The following is a 21839-nucleotide window of genomic DNA, read 5'->3' on the forward strand; positions in this document are numbered from 1 at the left end:
CCAAAAGTAAAGTGCTATCTGGGTGCCTTTTAAATAGGGTGCTTTCATGTTGGAGCGAAGAAGGGGGTCAGAATATCCTACCCAGAAAATTTGGCATTTGACACCTACACGAACATGTAATGAACTGAGAAGAATGTAATTGCACAAATAAACCCAAACAGTCTCTGAGTGGGAGTCCCTTCCATTTTTACGTCACATGTAGTCACAAAAACAAATAATACTGCCCCTGTACCAGGAAAACAGAGGATCTACGGCCAATGACAGAATGTAAAAAAGAAAACTAAAGCCAGTACACCAAAAGATTTAGAATTTAAAGTTATAGTTGGAGTTCAATTATTAAAATGTATCTTACAATATTGGTGTGTTATAGAGTATTTGACTGTCCCTCAGAAAATATTGCACGTGTATGCAATATGTCCCCATAAAGATGATATTGAACTTGTTATCCAGCTTATATTTGTTTTATTATTAATTTCTAGGTGTGTGATTCAGAAAACAAAACCCTGACAAAGCATGTCTTTTGTGTAAAGTAAAAGCAAAACCGTGGGCGGCACAGTGGTTAGCACTGCTGCCTCACAGCGCCAGAGACCCGGGTTCAATTCCCGCCTCAGGCGACTGACTGTGTGGAGTTTGCACATTCTCCCCGTGTCTGCGTGGGTTTCCTCCGGGTGCTCCGGTTTCCTCCCACATTCCAAAGATGTGCAGGTCAGGTGAATTGGCCATGCTAAATTGCCCGTAGTGTTAGTTAAGGGGCAAATGTAGGGATATGGGTGGGTTGCGCTTCGGCGGGTCGGTGTGGACTTGTTGGGCCGAAGGGCCTGTTTCCACACTGTAATGTAATCTAATCTAAAAAAAACACTGCGCATGCTGGAAATCCAAAACAAATGGAAAATGCTGGAAAAACTCAGCAGGTCTGGCAGCATCTGTGGAGATCTCATGACCTTTATGTGTAAGATCAATAGAAATTACAGCTTTAAAAGTAATACACTTATTTGTGAGGTTTGCAACTGAGAATTTATTATTAAATGAAGGTCACCACATAGAATCACAATTGCATATTTAAAATCTTTACACATAGACCTCTGATGTGCAATTTGCACATAAATTCAACTAATACCCTGTGCTTTTGAAATTGTAGAATACCACTGCGCTTAGCTGGGTCATTAATATCAGTAGAACACATAGCTAAGTACAGGTTAACAGTTCACCCTTCAACTGGTTTCAGTAAAGTTGCTTTGAAATTCTGCACAAACTTTTCATGGATTGTCTCTGCACTCAATGTGGAAATAAATTTATTAACCAAATGCATTTTCCCCTAAAATCTAGCTCCCTTTCTGTATCAAAAAATGGAGATAGATAATGCCCCTTTAGAATTCAAAGTTGGGAAATCTAAAGTCAACATGTGGGTCAGATAGTGGTTCTCATTTTCAAATGGAAATTTTCCTTATAAAATCTATTTCTTCACCATTAACAAATTAAAGTCACTTTTACGAGACAGGTTTAGATTAAGACACAAACAATTTTTTTTGCATAGATCTAAAAAGTTTCTTTTTTCAAGTTTCTCAGATCACCAGCTTTTCATTACTTAAAGTACTGGTGTCCTCTTCATCTTCGTTTATGTGTGAACTAAAATGTGCTGGCAAATCAATTATCTGCTGCTCTGAAGTAGTTAACTCAAAACCAGAATTGTCATAGAGAAGAAAATTGGGATCAGAAGGAAAACTCTGACACCGATCATGTCTGTACTGATGACGAGGTAATGGATTGCTCCGTGGAGACCTCCGATTGGAACAGTTCTCAGAGTTGGGATCACTAACTTTAGGAGTTAATTTATATCGGTTTGTTGACATGCTCGATCTTCTCTTGCCTCTACAGGTTTCTGAGTTAGTAAGAATACTACTTGTTGTTTGCTGTTCATTTGCCATCTCAGTTTTACAAGTCTGAGCTCCAGGCTGACTACTTTTCTTGTGATATTTCGACGGCTCCATTGCAAATGCACTGCAAGTCCGGCCATGATGTTTTGCTGAGCTAGCACTATTAAATCTGGACTGAGCTACTACTTTGTCACCAGCGGATTTGTCAGTCCCAGCTGCCGTCCTGCAAATAGCTCTGGAGTGAGAGTGGGATGGAAGTTTCTGTGTACAAGTGGACAGACTTCTTTCTCTGTAGGACTTTGCAGTTTTGCATTCATTGAAACTGGATGTCCTCCTAAAATTAGGATTTCTGCCACTCCCTCTTTCACACATTTCTATCTCAGTTTCACAACGCCTGAACTTTCTTGGCCTACCTGGAAGGGTTTTATTACTGGCTTCACAATTAGGTCCCGTGCAATTTAATTGTGGCATTTGGTATGGCAGGAAGTAGTCAACAAACGGTTCTGGAGAAGGTGCAATTGTATAATCCATCCTATGGTTTGCTTTTTCCATTTGTTGGTTGTAATAAATTGACTTCTGATCTGTAAATGGAGATTGAATGCGAAATCTGTTTGCGCTACTTTCAACATCGCTTTCTTTGTCCATATGGGGTGCAATGACAGTGGTGACATTAGTTTGGTCTACTTCTGTAACTGGGGCTCCTGCTTCATTAATGACCGTGTCATCTAGTGGGTGCTGTGTTACATGATACACCTGAGTTGCTTCTGTTATCCCTTTCTTTTTCATTTCTTTCAACTGTTGATGTGCCAAGCGATATCCAAATATCGGAGGGATCACTTTCTGAGCACTTTGTTGCCCTGGGTTTTCTTCAGCCTGCGAGTCCTGATTTGGAATGAAATGCTGGCTCCTCCTGTACGTTAAAGGGATATTCAGACCATCGTTGAGTTTTACCGGGGCAACATTGTCAGTTAAAAAGTCATGTTGATGGTTCAGGTCACAAAAGTTTCTTTCATTTTCAAGGTTTTTCCTGAAACTGTGTGGAGGTCCTGAGCCCTGTCTTCCTGCAGTGCTGCAGGCTTGTGTCTTACGTGATAGCTTTGTCCGTATAGTGATAGCAATGGTTGCAATGATTATCACCAGACAGAGAGAAATGCCTGTGATTGTTACTATATTGCCTGTGTTATATGCTTCATTGTGAACTGTTCCAGCACTCTGTTCTGTATAATGAAAGAGATTTAATATTTAAGTAAACAAACAAACTTTAGGAAATTTGAAATAAGAGTAGCCTACTCAAGACTTCCTTCCCTCCCAACAAGCCTGTTCTGCTGTTGAGTTAGATCATGGCTGACCCTAACTCCATCCAGTTACCTTGATTCCAGAACCATGAATTACCCTTATCAAATAAAATATCTTCAATTTCTATGAATTCTATGTTTTGAAATTTTTCAGGGTAGGGAATCCCAGATTTCCTCCAGCCTTTGTGTGAAAGAGTGTGTCGTGACATCACCATTTTATGGCCTGGTTATAACCTTGTCTTGGACTCTCCCACCAAAGGAGACAGTTTCTCTCTCTCAATTCCATTAGGAACGACTCTGATAGATCACCCTTCATCTACAATATTCAGGGAAACATGAACCTAGTTAATGAGTCTCTATAGGATTTAGTGTAACTATTTCAGTTATAGTCACTATAAGGTAATTAGAATCAAAATAGTTTCAGGTATTGAAGCTAAATGTGTTACCAAATGAGCTGACCATGTGAAATTAAAATCAATAAAATTGTTTAACATGATTCTAAATTTGGTCCCCTTACCCTCCACCCCTGTTTTGTGTCTCCACAAACATTTTGCCCACTTTGAGATTTCATAGAATTATAATGCTGATCATCAACTTGTTGCAATACCTCATAAATAGTCTTTCCATGGATTTAAATTCTGGGGTGGGTCTTTAAGTTGGAGCTTTGGGCTTGGAGCATTATGACCTTCTGAGCCACAAACCTCCCTCTATCACATTAAAATAAAGAAAACTATGTTCAGAGTGCAGAGAATTGGATTCCAATACTGGAATGGCACCAGTGGACACTTACTTGGTTTCCTATTTCTTCTTTTCACATGTCTTACTACCTAAACAAGCATCCACTCCCACAACCATCCATGATCAGTGACACACAGTGTATGGTATCTACAAGATGCATTACAGAAATTCATCAAAGATCCTCACATAGCACCTTCCAAGCTCATAACCACTTCCATCTAGAAGGATAAGGGCAGCAGATACAGAGGAACACCATGAAGGCACATTGAAGCCCCCTCCGATCCACTCACCATCTTGACTTACAAATATGTCCCCAGTCCATAACTGTCACTAGATCAAAATCATGGAATTCCCTTCCTCAGGACAATTTGGGTCAACCTACAGCACATGAACTGCGGTGGTTCAAGAAGGTAGCTCACCATCACCTTCTCAGGGGCAACTAGGGATGGGCAATAAATGCTGCCCAGACAGCAACACGCATCCAAATTAATAAAATTAAAACACTGACCTAAGTTAAGCTTTCTACATCTCTGGATTTACATATTGCATGTTTCGGCGATGCAAGTGATGTCAAAAGCTGCACTGAATCCTTACAGTGTGGAAGCAGGCCATTCGGCCCATCGAGTTCACAACAACCATCTGAAGAGAATCCCATCCAAATTCTGTATTCCTGCATTTCTCACAGCTAATCCACCCAGCCTGCACATCTTTGGACAGTGGGAGGAAACTGGACCAAACCCATGCAGACATGGGAACAATGTGCAAACTCCACACAAACAGTCACCCGAGGTTGGAATCAAACCCAGGTCCCTGGTGCTGTGAGGCAGCAGTGCTGATGAGTGAGCCACTTGCCACCCCTACCCAAGCATCCACACTTACTGGGATTGTCCTTAGAACAGTGAAGGCTAGGAGGAAATTTAATCAAAGTGTTCAAGCCTGTGAAGGATTCAATAAGGTAGATGGGAAGAAACTGTTTTCCTTGGCAGGTTGACCAGTAGACAGCATACATAGGTTTAAATTATTAGACAAAGAACCTCAGGGAGATGAGTTTTTTTTAAATGCAGTGTTTTTTTTCCACTTATTCATGGAATGAGGGTATCACTGGCTAGGCCAGTCCTTTATTGTCCATTCCTCAATCTCCCCTTGATCTGAATGATTTGATAGGGCCATTTTAGAGGGCAATTAAAAGTCAACCACATTGTGGGAGGGGTATGGAGTCACATGTGGCTAAGGTGAGGATGTCAGATCTCCTAATTGTTGAACAGTTACAATTTGGAGTGTGCTGGCTGAAAGACTAATAAAAGCAAATTTATTATTCGCTTTCAAAAATCAATTTTATACATGCTTGAAAGATCATATTGTCATAGAGAAACAGCAGAGGAATGGAACTAATTGGATAGCTTGTTTAAAGAGTTGTGACAAAGGATAGGCTGAATGCTTTGTGGTTCTATACTATTACTTGTCATATGGTTTATTTCTTTTTGTTAATTATTGGTTCTTTTTCTCTTTCGATTTTCTCTCTGAACATGGTAACTTAATACTGGTAGACAGTGAGTCTCCTAGTACCTTACCCAGTAGGGACAATGTTTTCCTACATAATACACTGCACTTAAAAGTACACAACTATGTGTGAAGTACAGTACATTCAGACTTTTAAGTGATACACTTGAGAATTATATAAGCAGGTATATTACTTTCTATTCAGAAAAGCTTTTCATCTTTAACGTGAATTTTGAAATCACTGAATTCCCTGAAATTAATTTATAATAATCATTCTTTCCATGCTCAAATAGTTCTAGATGCAATGTAGGGCAAATATTGTCACTTGTTTTAAAACATTGCCAGTGTACTTTTATATTCAATCATTGGATTTGAAAACAATTGCCTGCAATACTATTTATTTTCATGTAGGTGTAAATTACTGGAGATGCTGGAATCTGTACTGAAAACAAAAAATGCTGGAGGTCATAGCAGGTCAGGCAGCATCTGTGGAGAGACAACAAGTTAACGTTTTGAGTCTAGATGACTCTTCATGCTCTCTCTCTCCATGGATGCTGCCTGACCCACTGCAATTTCCAGCATTTTTTGTTTTCAGTAATCTCATGTCCTCATTTCTCTTTTATTTTTTAAATATCATTTTGCTCAATTGCTCTTATCTTGGCTTCTTGTAAAACATAATGCAGCTGTGTTAATATCATCATTCTTCATGACTCTAACCTGTCACTATTGGGTTCCCTATTGCATTAACATTGAGCAAAGCCCTGCTCTTCTGTCACATCTACCATCAGATAAATACAATGTATGTATGCAACAAGAACAGGAAGTGATGAGAACATAAATTGCTGGAAAATCTCAATACGTCTGGTAGCTTCTGTGAAGGGAAATCAAAGTTAATATTTTGGGTCCAGTGATAGTTAATGAAGATTAGTGTCTGACAACCTTGCATGTTTTCTTTGAAAACTGGAAAATTTACATTTGATGTATTTACTTACCAGCACAATCCACAAGTGAACAATAGGAGACTTCTTTCTTCTCCCCATTACAAGCAGCCGTCCCCAAGAAGGACGCAACACATTGTCGGTATCTCTCACGTACTCCGTCACCACACGTGACACTACATGGACTCCAAGACAGCCAAACACTCCCTCTTTCTATAAACATGAAAAAAATGATTACTACCGGAAAAATTATGTCTTGTGGTTACTTTATGTTTAATTCCATTCATAGGATTTACAACAACCTTTCATGTAGCCTCTCCTCTTCCCCCAAAAGCTCAATGGGTAAATGCACCTTTTGCAGAAGGTAATCGTTCAATCTCTGATCACTGGTTTGTTCTGAGTTAATTGATATCAAGCAAAGTAAAAAATGGCAGCAAATTTCAGACTTGGGTTAAGGAGATGGAAAATAAGCCAGAGTGCTTATTTCTAATGCAGTGACTGCTGCTTATGGGCGGCATGGTAGCTCAGTGGTTAGCACTGCTGTCTTACAGTGCCAGGTTCGATTCCTGCCTCAGGCAACTGTGTGGAGTTTGCACATTCCCCCTGTGTCTGCGTGGGTTTCCTCACAGTGCTCCGGTTTTCTCCCAGAATCCAAAGATGTGCAGGTCAGTTGAATTGGCCGTGCTAAATTGCCCATAGTGCTAGATGCATTAGTCAGGGATAAATATAGGGTAGGGGAATGGGTCTAGGTGGGTTACTCTTTGGAGGGTCGGACTGGACTTGTTGGGCTAACTCACATCCTGTCTCCCCAACCCCTGTTCACTAACTATTAGGCACAAGTCAGAAATATAGCAGGAGACTTTCCATTTGCCTGGATGAGTGTAGCTCCAACAGCACTCAAGAAGTTGACACCATCCAGGACAAAAGTGCCTGCTTAATTGGCACCACATCCAGCACCTTCAACATTCACTCCATTCATCACCAATATGTAATAATGACAGAATTTCAACTACAAGATGTACTGCAGTAACTTACCAAGACTTCTCAGACAGCACTTTCCAAATCTATGAAATTTAACATTGAGAAGAATGAGGGCATCAGTTCATGGCAATACCAGCATCTGCAAGCTCCCCTTCAAGCTACACACTTGGAATTATAAATAGTCATAGTCATAGAGATGTACAGCACAGAAACAGACCTTCAGTCCAACTCGTCCATGCTGACCAGATATCCTAGATTAATCTAGTCCCATTTGCCAGCACTTGACCCACATCCCTCTAAACCCTTCCTAATCATGTACCCATCCAGATGCCTTTTAAATGGCAGCTCATTCCATATACGCATTACCCTTTGCGTGAAAAAGATACCCCTTAGGTCCCTTTTAAATCTTTCCCCTCTCGCCCAAAACCTATGCCCTCTAGTTCTGAACTCCCCCAAAGCAGGGAATAGACCTTGTCTATTTACATATCCTTGTCCCTCATGATTTTATAAACCTCTATAAGGTCACCCCTCAGCCTCCGACACTGTAGCAAACAGCACCAGCCAATTCAGCCTCTCCCTAAAGCTCAAGACTCTCCCTATAACTTAAACCCTCCAACCCTGGCAACACCCTTGTTAAACTTTTCTGAGCCCTTTCAAGTTTCACAACATCCTTCCTATAGCAGGAATTGCACACAATATTCTAAAAGGGGCCTAACAAATGTCCTGTACAGCCACAAGATAACCTCCCAACTCCTATACTCAATGCTCTGACCAATAAAGAAAAGCATACCAAACACCTTCTTCACTACCCTATCTGTCTGAGGCTTCACTTTCAAGGAACTATTATCCTGCGCTCCAAGGTCTCTTTGTTCAGCAACATTCCCCATTAATTGTCCCGCCCTGATATGCCTTTCCAAAATGCACCACCTCACATTTATCTAAATTAAACTCCATCCCACCACTCCTCAGCCTATTGGCCCATCTGATCAAGATCCCGTTGTACTCTGAGGTAACCTTCTTCGCTGTCCACCAATTTTGGTGTCATCTGCAAACTTACTAACTATACCTCCTATGTTCACATCCAAATCATTTATGTAAATGGCAAAAATCAGGGGATCCAGCATCAATCCTTGTGGCACATCACTCAGGGAGAACTAACTATTTGGATACAGAACTGACTCGAAGGTAGAAGACTGAGAGTGGTGGTGGAGGGTTGCTTTTCAAACTTAAGTGATATCTTGGAACTATTCTCACTTCAATGGTTGAGAAGCTTCTAGAAAAAAATTATTTAGATACAACTAGTATTCACATGAAAACAGGGTTGGACAGAAAGAATCAACATCACTCTCAAGGGGAAATCATGCTTAACTAACTTGCTGGAGCTTTTTGAAGAGAAAACATCATGCTGAATGATTGTAGTGCTGATGATATGGCGTACAGGGATTTTCAGAAAGCTTTCAATACAGTGCCACACAACAAACCTGTTAGAAAATCTATTACTTTTGGAATAAAAGGGACATTAGCAACATGGGTACAAAATTGGCTGATTAATAGGAAACAGAAAGTAATGGTCAATTAACATTTTTTGGATTGGAGGAAGGCTTGTAGTGGAGTTTCCCATAGGTCAATATTGCAACATTTGCTTTTCCTGATGATATAGGTCTTGGTGTGCAGTGGACAAGTTCAAAGCTGCAGATCAAAAGACTTGAACACAACCTGTAAACATTGTAAACTGTGAGGAAGATAGAGTGGAACTTCCAAAGAACATAGATCAGTTAGTAGAGTGGGCAAATAGGTGGCAGATGAAGTTCAAGGTAAAGAAGCATGAGGTGATACATTTTAGTCGGACAATTATTGTCAGATAACATAAAATAAGGAGTATAATTATAAAGGGGGCATTGGAACAGATTCAGGGTCAATATTTGCACACATTATAAAAGTGACAAGTCAGATGAAGAGGTGAATTAATAAAGCGTACAGTATCTGGGACTTAGTGTACAAGAGCAAGTCGTTTATGCTGAAATCGTGTAAGATACTTGTTAATGACCTCAGCTGGAGTATTGTATACAGTTCTAGGTGCCATGATACAGGAAGGATCTGACCACATTGGACAGATTGCAGAAGAGATTTACAAGTAGGCTTCTAGGGAAAAGAAGCTTCAGTTTTGAGGATAGATTGGAAAGGTTGGGACTGAGGGAGGCTAAGAGGAGATTTGATAGAAGTTTTCACAATCATGAGAGGGTTAGATAGAGAGAAACTGTTCCATCTGTAAAAGAAAATATGATGTGAGCAAAAATACCTTTCATTCAACAAGTGATTTGGGGCTGCAATTTATTGTGTGGTGGAGGCAGGTTCAGGAGGGCATTGGATGATTATGCAAAGATAAATAATGTTCAGGGACATGAGAAAAAGGCAAGAGAACAGCACTAAATCATGACATTCACTTGGAGAGCTGGTACAATAGGATGGCCAATGACCCTTTTTTGTACACTAACACCATTGTGACTGTATCATCAGTCCTTCACTGCTTCTGGGTCAAAAAAACTGGAACTCCATCCTTAATAGCATCTTGGGGCTTAATCCACCAAATGGACTGTAGCAATTCAAGTAGGCAGCCCCACACCACCTTCTCAAGGACAACTAGAGATGAGCAATAGAGTCTAGATTAGAGTGGTGCTGGAAAAGCACAGCAGGTCAGGCAGCATCCGAGGAGCAGGAAAAGATGCTGTCCTAGCTAGAAATGCTCACATCCTAAGAAAGAATAAAAAATGAATCTTTAAATTGGTAGACCATTTTTTATAGTCACCAAAAACAAAGAAATCCAAGATGTTAAATGTGCTCACATTGCCTCAATACTTATGCTATGCTTCCAATGAAATGATTTGAATTTAAGACGTGTCATAGGAGCATAAAATAAATATAATATTGAAGCACACTATGAGCTATTAGGTCAGATACAGAGAAGACTGGCAAAAGAGATAAGGAGTGTCTCAAAGGGGAAGAGGTGCAGGGAACTGATACAACTGTGTTTTTTAGAACTTTTGTATGAATTATTACAAACTATTACAAACATTAATTGCATTATCATAATTTACTTATATTGGATCATCGTAACAAAATAAATAGTAACTATATTAAATGTATTAACATAACATCACTTGTGAAAAGACAGAACAAAGCAGCTACAGTGTAGGCTAGAAATACTCACAGGTACATGTTTTGCAATACATTTTTATTGCCTGCTACTGTATTGCATGCCTCTGCTAAAATAGCACTCAAAGAAATGTCACCTCTTAAGAGCTGCATGTGTGTAGATTTTAGGGGACTTCAGGACCTGCTTTGTTGTGATGTTAACTAATCCACAAACAATCACCGTGTTAGCTCACGTAGATTAGCACTGAGACACAGAATTCCTAGAACTGCAGTAAGAATTAGAGCCATTGGGACAAAAAGAAAGTCAACAAAAAGAATTATAACTATATATTTCTCTCAGACGTGATCAATCCTTCTCTTTGTCCCTTGAAAATTTAAGGTTCAGAAAGTTCCCTTGACTGCAATTTGTGAATTACAAAGAGAAAGTAAATTATAGTTGCATGATTCAATATGTGAATTGCCTGTTGTTAAAGCATATGTACATTAATATGTGTTTGTGTACAGCAAAACACAAATTCTAAAGTTACCATCAGAGACACCCGACATTTCTACAAGGTGTGTTTTTGTAGCCTTCATCGATGGAATCATTTCAACATTAACTTGTCATACATTTAAGCTAGTAATACACTATTGAAGCTGTAAATAGCACCGAAAAAGTTAAGCCATATTAAATCAGGAATAAATTAGTTTATAATTGTGCACTAATTAGTAATTATTTATGAACAAATTCTCTTGTCTTGAAAAACTAATTTAGAAGTTTGGAATCCCATTTCCTGTAAACAGTATTTAAAACTGTTGACTTTTGTTTGAAAACTTTAAAATTTGTGGTCTGATATTTGAGTTTCTACCTTAATTTTAATATTATTTCACAATTTATATTTTGCTTGCTGAATCACATTTCAGTGATTGTGGAGAGTCCCTTCTGTTTACGAGCAACCTTAGGGTAAATGTTGGTCATTTGGCCCTTCAAGATCAAGGCTGATCTACTTAGCTTCCAAATTCCACATTCCCAGCTACTCCCAATGACCTTTGATTCCTTTGCCACAAGAATCCTTTTACCTCTTCCTTAAAAATATTCAACGATTCTGCCTCCACTGCCTTTGCAGGAGAGAATTCCAAAGTCACACAACTCCCTGAGACAAAACAAAATTCTCATGACTTGTCCTACCTGCCTATCTTCCTTTCCACCTATCCAATCCACCCTCCTCTCTGACCTATCACCTTCATCCCACCCTCATTCACCCATTGTACTCTTTGCTACCTTCCCCCACCCTCCTCCCTGACCTATCACCTTCATCCCCATCCCCACTCACCTATTGTACTCTGCGCTACTTTCTCCCCACCCCCACCCTCCTCACATTTATCTCTCCACCCTCCAGGCACTTTGCCTGTATTTCTGATGAAGGGCTTTTGCCCAAACATCGATTTTCCTGCTCCTCGGATGCTGCCTGAACTGCTGTGCTTTTTCAGCACCACTCTAATCCAAAACAAAATTCCTGTCATCTCTGTTTTTAAAAAATGACTCTAAGATTAAAACTGTGTCCCTTTGTTTTGGACTCAACCACAAGAGAAAATATCTTTTTCACAAGCCCATTAAGGAGTTTATAAGCTTCAATCAAATCACCTCTCACACTCTTCTAAACTCTAGTAACAACAAGCCCAGTCTGTCCAATCTTTCCTCATAAGACACTCACTCATTCCAGATATCAATCTCGTAAAGTTCCTCTGAAATGCCTCTGATGCATTTACATCTTTCCTTAAAGAAGGAGATCAAAGCTGCACACAGTTTGAGAAAAGTGGTCTCACCAATGCCCTGGATAACTGAAGTGTAACATCTTGATCCCTTGCTATATCTATATACTAACTTCTTGACACATGCACTAGGACACCTAGTTCCATCTGCACCTTGAAATTCTTCAGTTAGTCTCCATTATAATATCTTCTGCTGGTAGAATTCTTCCTGGTAAAGTGAACTTTATTTTCCAACATTACACTCAATCTGACCAATTTTTGCCATTTCACTTAATCTATCTATATTGGTCTGCACCCTTGTTATACTCTTCTACCTGTCTTTGAGTCATCTGCAAATTTAGCCACCATGCCTTTGTACCCCTCATCGAAATCATTGAGAAAAATTGTTAAATGTTGAGGGCCTAGCTCTACCTACTCATCACATACTGCGAGTCTGAAAAAGATTCATTTATGATACTCTCTGTTTTCTGCCAGCAGCCAATCTTCTATCCCTGCTGGTATATTATTAACAGCAGTCCCACTTTGCACAATAACCTTTTATGTGGCACCTTGTCAAATATCTTCTGGAAATCCAAGTACAGTATATCGATATATTTCCCTTTATCTATAATATACACTACTTCTTCAAAGACATACAGTTAATTGTGTAAACAAAATTTCCCTTTTACAGAACCATGCTGAGTCTTCCCAGTTACCTGGGGGTTTTCCCCAAGTGCCCAGTTATAACCCCCCCTTAACCATTAATTCTAAAACCTTCCCCACAATAGACATTAGGCTAACTGGCTTATAGTTTCCTGTTTTCTGCCTCCTTCCTTTCTTGAGCAGAGAAGCTATATTCACTACTTGTTGTCTCATGAAATTTTTCCAGAATCAAACGGACTTTGGAAATTTAATACCACCACATCTATTATCTCATTAGCCACCTCTTTAGGACCCAAAGACAAAGTCCATTGGACCCGGAGATTTATTAAACCACAGCTCCATCAGTTTGCTCAACATTACTTCGCTTATGATTATAATCACACCAAAATATTCTCTTTCATCACCCTTTGAATTATGGGTATTACAGGGATGATTTTTGTTTCCCCTATTGTTAGGGCGGAAGAAAAATAGCTACTCATTACATCTGTCATTTCTTTATTATCTACCATCAGCTCTCCCATCATTCTCACTCTCTAGAGGGCCAACACTCACTTTGGTAACTCCTTTTTCAGAGATCTATAGTAACTCATGCTATCAGCTTTTACATTTCTAGTTAGCTTCCTCTCAAGTTCCAATTTACTTGTTTTGATTAACAATTCTTTACATTCCTTTATATTATAACCAGTCGTTTGATCTGCCACTCAACTTTGTGTAATTATGTGCATTCTTCCTTAAGTTTGACAGTTTCCGTAATTGCTTTAGTTAATCACAGATGATAGGATCCCCCGCCTCTGAGGCATGTGTTTGTCATGGGCATTCTGAAACATCTCTTAAAGTGTCTCTATCTCCTCTTTTAATACCTGAGCTCACTTCAACTAACTCAGCTTTCTAATCCACACTGCTGCCCTTATTTAAATCTAAAATACTAATCTTAGCCTCACTTTTCTTCCTTGTAAATTGAATGTAAGATGTTATTATATTATGACCGCTACCTAGAAGTGTCTTTACTCTGAGTTCAATAATTAATTAATCCTTTCACATTACACAATTATAAGTCTAGAATAGCTCTATGGTCAGTTCCAGAATGTACTGATCTAAGAAACTATCTCAAAAGCATTCTATGAGCTCCTCACTGAGGTTCCTATTGATAATCTGACTTTCCCAGTTTATACAGACTAAAATTATTCATGATTATTACTTCCCTTTTATCATAAGCACCCAATATTTCTTCTTGCATACTCTTCCTATGTTGTGGTTACTATTTGGGGGCCTGTAAACCAATCAAGATCAACGTAACAAATTTTGGCTATTTTTGAGAAAACAAAGTATTTCAGGACAGTATTTCAAATATTAATTTTGAGTTAATTACATCAACATGGTAATTTTCAGTTAAGATACATACATCCACCTTAACGTTTTACACTTGTTTTTGACTCGTCAAGGGCTAATTATCAAACCAATGTAGGACAATGTTACATGGTGCTTTTACAAAATGTTCAATGGCATTGATAAATTAAATGTAATATTATTCATTGCATTATCTACCAAGTTTGCACAGATTATTTAATATCACTATGCAATATGTTCCCCTATTCTAGCAACTCCAAAGTTGTTAACCAAATGAACAGAAAGGGAAATACAGAATAATGTTAAATAATACGAACCTGTGTATTTCTGAAGGGTAACACAATTTACAGCTTTGGTGGAAGTGTGGCTGTGATTCAGAATGCTAACGTACTCGAAGCAATAGTTATTTTTCCCAGCGTCAAACACAGAGCAGTCAAATTCGGTTTTGTTATCCCTAGGACGCAGCCACTTCTCAGCTACAAAACTATCTCTTCCAAACGAAGCCCCTCTCTGATTTTTATACACAGAAATCTTGCCTGGTAAGTGGGTGCAAGGTGGTGTCACTATACCAACCTCTGCAGACGATTCACATGTAGCTGTTCTCAAATGATCGACAAGTAGTTTATACCCAACAATTTGGGTAAATACTAGTGGGCCTTTTGATGAGATCACTGAATTGGTACTGGGAGATCGCAGGGAAATCATTATGAGTGCATCTTGGCTGAAATCAGTACAATCAAATATCACCCACTGAGAATTAGACAGTACAATTTCTTTATTTATCGTTTTCTTTAACACTTTGTCGACATTATAAACTCCAGGTTCATTTAAATCAATCCTCGTAACTTCTAGGAGTAGTGTCAATATATTCACTTTCCGTGGGCATAAATATTCGTGAGTAAATACATGTATCTGGAAGTTGCTCTGCGAGTCTGTTTTTCTTGCCAGCTCAGTGTAAAAGTCTGGCCATTTGACATGAAATGACTCAGTTGCCCACTGGGTTGTGCTGTTGCTTGTAAAATCCGTGACTCTGAACTCAAAGTTGCCAGCATAATTGAAATGAAAACATTCAAATTCCACAGAACTCTGGGACCGGTTTCCAGCGATCACTTTTGTGGCGACAGTTCGGTTTCTGTTAACATCGATGAGAGACACAGTTAAGTTTTGTACGCTTGTGTTACCCAATTCTTTGAAGTCAACTTGAACAGTCTGGTTACTTAGAGCCACATGCCAAGGTTGCTTTGAAAGTCGATATTTAAATTCGGCAAAAACAGCTGCAATAAAAGAGAGGAAATTATATTGAGGTTTATTGAGGTTTATTTATATTGAGGTTCTCAAATTATATGTGAGAATATGGGTCAATTATACAATAAGCTTGCAACTGAGGTGAGTGAACTTAATGAGTGGCTAGTGAGACAGGGGTCAAAAAGGGAGAGAGAAGGCATTGATTGAAAATGGAGCTAACAGGAATGGGTGAGGTTGTGGGTGAAGGTAATTACATACATGCGAAGTTCAGTGAGGATAGAAAGTCAGTCAAATGGAGGGTAGGGACGGGGTGACAAAATGGAGGTGAAGATTTAATGCATTAAGGGTAAGGGAGTTTGTATCCCAGCTGAATGAACAATGACTCAACAGGTGAGGCTGTGAAAGGACAGAAGAGAAAGTTGGGCAAAGAAAGAAACAGGGGATCGTTGGCTTATACTTGACTGAAATTTAGTAATTGAGGTCCTGATTTCCAAAACTGTAACAAAAACGTAAGATATCTGATATACCTTTTGATCCCTTTAGCCCTAAAACTATATCTAACTTCTCGAAAACATTCAATGTTTTGGCATGAATTGTTTTCTGGGCAAAAAAGTCCATAAGCTCACCACTATCTGGGTGAAGAGATTTCTCTTGATCTCAGTCCTAAATAGCTACCCTGTATTCTTAAACTTTGACCTCTGGTTCTGGACTCCCTGGTCACAGGCAACAGCCTTGCTACATTTACCTTGACTAGTCCCATTAGAACTTAATGAGTTTTGATGAGATTCCCCCCTCATTCTTCTAAACTCCAGTGAATATAGTTGAAACTGATCCAGACTCTTCATACATCCGTCCTGCCATTTCAGGAATTAGTCTGGTAAACTTTTGCTTCACTTCCTCCATAACCAAAACATCCTTCCTCAGATAAGGAGACCAGAACAATATTCTAGGTGTGATTGCATCAAGGCCCTGTACAATTGCAGCAAGACACCCCTGTTCCTAACTCATACTCTCTCTTAATAAAACCCAACATACCATTTGCCTTCTTCATTGCCTACTGCACATGTATGCTTACTTTCATTGGCTGTGTACAAGGACACCCAGGTGTCATTGCAACTCACCCTTTTCCAATCTGTTGCTATTTCTGATAATAATCTGCCTTCCTGTTTATTTTTATACCAAAGTGGGTGACCTCACATTTACCCACTTCACCTGCAACACATTTGTCCACTCACTCAGCTTGTCTAAATCACACAGAAGCATCTCTGCACCTTCCTCACTATTCATCCTCCCACCCACCTATATGTTGTCTGCCAAATTGGAGATATTACATTTAGTTTCCACATCTAAGTTGTTAGTGTATATTGTGAATAGCTGGCATCCTGAAAATAAATTGTGAATAGCAAGGACTGATGCTTGCAATATCCAGCTAGTCACTTGGTAAAAGTCCCATTTATTCCTACTCTTTTGTTCCTATCTGCCAATTATAGTACACTATCCCCAATCCCGTGTTCTTTAATTTTATGTGCTACTCTCCAATGTGGGACCTTATGAAAAACCTTTTGAAATCAGCAATTGATCATTGCTCTATTTTAAAAACCCATGCAATCATTTTTCTATTTAGCTGTTTGTAGGTTTTCCTCATTTAATGTCCAAGAGTTCTAAAAATGTCCATCTCCTATTAAAATCCCTTTTCAGTTTTCTGTTCAACCGCCATGAACAATATTTTTAAATATTTAAAAATTGATGTATTTTATTTATAAATACTTAAAACAATAAGATGATACAACACTTCAGCTGTTTCTGATGACCTTATATTGGGGGTGTTGTAATTCTGGTATTACTTTTATTCTGAATTTGAAGACATTTGTCAGTCCATGAGATTAGCCTAAAATAAGACAAGAAAGAAACTGCAGATGCCGGAAATCAGAAACAGAAGCAGAAATTGCTAGCAAAATGCAGCGGATCTGGCAGCATCTGTGGAGAGAAAACAGAGTTTACATTTCAAATCCAGTGACCCTTCTTCGGTTCAGAATACTCCCAGACCTGCTGAGTTTTGCCAGCAATTTCTGTTCTGCATGAGATTAACCTGTTGTCTAACATCTTAATTGCACTTAAACAAACAGCGAAGAGCACATTGTTGAGAAGGAAGAGATGATGAAAACGTATCAGAATTTCATTATTCACACTGCATTTTATATTATAGGTTGTCCATAATAAGGTATTTGCTGGAGTCACAGAACATTGTGTCCTTGTTATTACTCATTCAAAAGATACAGCATAAAAGAAAACAAACCTTGCACTCATGACAGCGCTACTCATGACATTAAAATGGCCCTGGCTTTATCACTAATGAAGTACTAATGAGGTGCAGCCACTGTTACATGTAGGACTTGCAGAAGCCAATTTTTTGCACAAAAGTCCTTCAAACTCCAATGTAAAAATTACTTGAGTTTTTTTTGTGCGTGTAATGTTGATTGAGAAATACAGATAAAAAGAACATAACATCCCTCTCTTCCTGAAAGAGTGTCAATGGATCTTTCATGTCAGCTACAAAGGACAAGGCAGGACCTCGACCTAACAACTCAGTGACAAGCTCACATTGTGGACAGTTCAGAAATCCCTCACACCAAAACACTTTGATAGTCTCTTGTGATCAAACTCACCATCTTCTCACTCCCAGAGGCAGGGAGGGGCTACCAACTGAAGATTGTTCTGCAATTGGGATTCTGACTTCTCCAACATCTGCAGTCCTATCTCCTATTCTACAGTAGGATCTTATGGCCTTAAGCACAGGCATTTTGCACTTGTTGCCCTAAACTGGACAAATGGACTGCAGCGGTTTAAGAGGGAACCTCACTAGCACTTCTCACGGGATGGACGATAAGTGCTGGCTCAGTCAGTGACACCCACTTCATATGAAGGAATGTAACAAACTCACAGCTCATACCAAACTACCTGTTACAGTGCAGTGCAATGGGAATTTCAAATTGCTGCTTTCAAAAGGTAACCTTGCTTTAATTTGCTTTCAATTCCTTTCTATGTTGTTGGCTGTGCTGTGTCCACTCCAAAAGCCCATTCCCTTAGAGCAAAGAGAAGACCTTTATGAACAGAGATAAAGAGAAACTTCTTCAGCCAGAGAGTGTGATTCTGGAAAATTCATTGCCACAGACTGAGACTTGAGAATCAAGGGATCATAGATTATAGGGAGAAGGCAGGAGCGTGGGGTTGAGAAACAGCCATGATTGACTGGCAGAGCAGACTCAATGGGCTGTATGGTCTAATTTCTACTCCTATGCCTACTGGTGTCCCTGAACTGTTGCATTGCTGTTCCACTCACCATACCCCGAGAAGGCCAGCAGCAGCACGTGGGTGAAACCCGAGAGAACCCGACTCATGCCGATCACTGGGGAGGAAACTCAGCCTCTGCTCGCTCCTCATGTCCCTTCTCATACTCAGAGCTGCATGGTCCTTACAGTGGTCTCCTCCGACGCGAACAACACCCTACAAGGAAATCACAACCGAGCAAAAACCCTTCACCTTATCAAATCCAGTTTAACTTAGCAAAATAACGTCTATAAATCAGCAAAACTAAATCAAGCTGAATAGAACTCAGCAATTAAACTATTGTCAAGCACTCACAAAACATTCAAGAATAAAAAATCAAATCAGCATTCTCGTTAAACATGGTGCCGATCAAATAAACTAGAAAAATTACCACAGGCGTTATTTACAGTATTATCCACAATTCATGCTGCCACTTGGACAGTACTTGGTAAACCCCCTGTCTCTGCCTGACAATCGGAGTCTTAGTGTCACACCGTCTCTGACAGTCTGAGTGTGCGTGCATGTGTACGAGTGTCTGATAGTCTGGGTGTGTGTGTGTGTCTGACAGTTTGGGTGTGTGTGAAAGAGTGGGAGACTGTCTAAGTCTGTGTGTGTGTCGTGGATGTGTGTTTGCGTGTCTGACAGTCTGGATCTGTGTGTGTGTACATGTGTGCGTGTGTCTGACAGTCTGGGTGTGTGTATGTGTGTGTCTGATAGTCTGGGTGTGTGGGTGTGCGTGTGTCTGGCAGTCCGGGTCTCACTCTAGTTTCTTTCTCTCTCACTCCGTCTCGGTGCCTGACAGTCTGGTTTTCTCTCTTTTTATATCTCTAACAGTCCCCTCTGTGTGTGTGTCTAACAGTCTGCGTCTCTGTCTCTGACTGACTGTGACTGGGTTTCCTTCTCTCTGTCTCTGATGATCTCTCTCTCTTTGTGACATTCTCTGTCTCTCTGTCGCTCTCTCTGTCTGTGACCGTCTGTGTGTCTCTCTGTGACAGTCCGCGTGTGTATGTGTGTTTGTGTGTCTCTGTGACAGTCTGGGACTCACTCGCACTTTCTCACCCTGTTGTATAATCCGCTTCTATTCCGGTCTCGCTGCTCCTGTTCCCGTTGTTCTGTTGTAGCGGAGCAGTTTCCCAGAGTTTCAGTTCTTTAAGAGAGGGACAGTTTTTTTTGTTTAAAGCGGGACTGTAAAGGTGGGTGGTGCCTTTGGTGAGCTCTTCCGTTCCGCAGTTGAACGGCACCAGGGAGTGTAGGCAGTGTCCAAATGGGGAACATTCTGACTGTGGGTAAGGAAACGGTACCTCCAGCCTTCAAACTGTTCTTCAGTTACAAATATTAAACTCATATCGATAATAATCAATAATATTATTAAGCAGACTCACAAAATCATTACGGCACAGGAGGCCATTCGGTCCGTCCTGTACACCGGCTGTCCATTGAACATCATGACTTAATGCCATTCCCTCCCTTTTCCCAATCTCTTTAAACGTTGTTTCTATTTATATAATCATCTAATGTCCTCTTCCATGTTTCCATTGATCCTGCCTCCATCGCACTTCCAAGCGGTGCATTCCAGACCCTACCCACTGGTTTATGAGGATTTTTCTCACATCACATTCGTTATTTGAACATCACTTTATATCTGTGCCTTTGACTCTTGATCTTTTCACGTAAGAGAATAGTTTTTCTCTTTCTATTCAAACTAGGCACCTCATGGTTTTGAAAACCTCTGTCAGGGCTCATCCTGTCCTTCTCTCCAAGGAGAGCAGTTCCAGCTTCTCCAATCTATCCTCATCACTGAAACCATGCACCTAAATCTCTTCTGTAATCTCTCCAATATTGAGTCATAGAGATGTACAGCATGGAAACAGACCCTTCAGTCCAACATGTCCATGCCAACCAGATATCCTAACCTAACCTAATCCCATTTGCCAGCACCCGGCCTATATCCCTCTAAACCCTCCCTATATATACACCCATCCAGATGCCTTTTAAATGTTGTAATTGTACCATATATTCACATCCTTCCTAATGTGTGGCATACAGAACTGTACACAATACTCTATACAGCCATAGAGTTATACAGCATGGAAACAAACCCTTTGGTCCAACTCGCCCATGCCAATCAGATATCCTAAACCAATCTAGCACCATTTGCCAGCACTTGGCTCATATCCCTCTAAACCTTTCCCATTCATATTACCATCCAGGTGCCTTTTAAAATGTACTAGCCTTCATTGCTTCCTATGGCTGCTCATTCCATACACGCACCATCCTCTGTGTGAAAACTTTGCCCCTCAGGTCCCTTTTAAATCTTTCCTGATCACCTTAAACCTCTTTTATCTTAGCCTGCTGGACAAACTTTCCTCATTCCTGAAGAAGGGCTAATGCCCGAAACGTCGATTCTCCTGTTCCCTAGATGCTGCCTGACCTGCTGTGCTTTTCCAGCAACACATTTCCACCTTAAACCTTTGCCCTATTAAATGTCTTGTTCAGCATCACCTGCTTGCTCTTGTATTCTGTGTCCTATCTATGAAGCCCAGAATACCATGTGCTCTATGAATTGCTCTCTCCATCTACCCTGCCACTGTCAGTGACCTGTGAACACTACGCCCAGCAAATGAAGGAAGAACAAGATGTAGACAGAGCTAATGGGTTTGAGCTGAGTTATCAACAAATTCTGATTAGATGAGGAATTCCTGAATATTGGGGTTGAATGGTGGGGTGAAGAAAATGGATTATATGTGGCCAAAGTAGAAGGAATGCACAGATTGTTGTCCAGTTGATGGATGGGTTTCCTCCGGGTGCTCCGGTTTCCTCCCACAGTCCAAAGATGTGCAGGTCAGGTGAATTGGCCATGCTAAATTGTCTGTAGTGTTAGGTAGGGGTATGGGTGGTTTGCACTTCGGCTGGTCGGTGTGGACTTGTTGGGCCGAAGGGCCTGTTTCCACACTGTAAAGTAATCTAATCTAATCTAATCAAAAGAGTTAAGACATGAAGGGGGGAAGACAAGAGGAAGATGAAGACTTTAATTGAGCTATTAGGGG

At 40.1% G+C, this 21839-nt stretch overlaps 1 protein-coding gene across 4 annotated transcripts; it reads right to left on the reverse strand.

Annotated features, from left to right (window-relative positions):
* Positions 1 to 988: 988 nt before the first annotated feature.
* On the reverse strand, positions 989 to 20053 carry thsd1 (thrombospondin, type I, domain containing 1). Of its 4 annotated transcripts, none has more exons than XM_043692135.2 (5): positions 19852 to 20053; positions 18806 to 18969; positions 14538 to 15494; positions 6400 to 6558; positions 989 to 3091 (listed from the first exon to the last, which is right to left on the reverse strand). In XM_043692135.2, exons 2-5 carry the CDS (start codon positions 18861 to 18863, stop codon positions 1563 to 1565), a joined length of 2703 nt encoding a protein of 900 aa, XP_043548070.2. In that variant the 5' UTR covers positions 18864 to 18969; positions 19852 to 20053; the 3' UTR covers positions 989 to 1562. The 4 variants fall into 4 exon arrangements, with proteins under 4 accessions (XP_043548070.2, XP_043548073.2, XP_043548074.2 ...); XM_043692138.2 differs by lacking the exon at positions 19852 to 20053 and adding an exon at positions 19200 to 19797; XM_043692139.2 differs by lacking the exon at positions 19852 to 20053 and adding an exon at positions 19184 to 19797.
* Between the last annotated feature and the right edge of the window lie 1786 nt (positions 20054 to 21839).

Source organism: Chiloscyllium plagiosum, unplaced genomic scaffold (genome assembly GCF_037043375.1).
Source record: "Chiloscyllium plagiosum isolate Xiang-an unplaced genomic scaffold, Cpla_swu_hap1 HiC_scaffold_6, whole genome shotgun sequence".
NCBI classification, from domain to species: Eukaryota; Metazoa; Chordata; class Chondrichthyes; order Orectolobiformes; family Hemiscylliidae; genus Chiloscyllium; species Chiloscyllium plagiosum.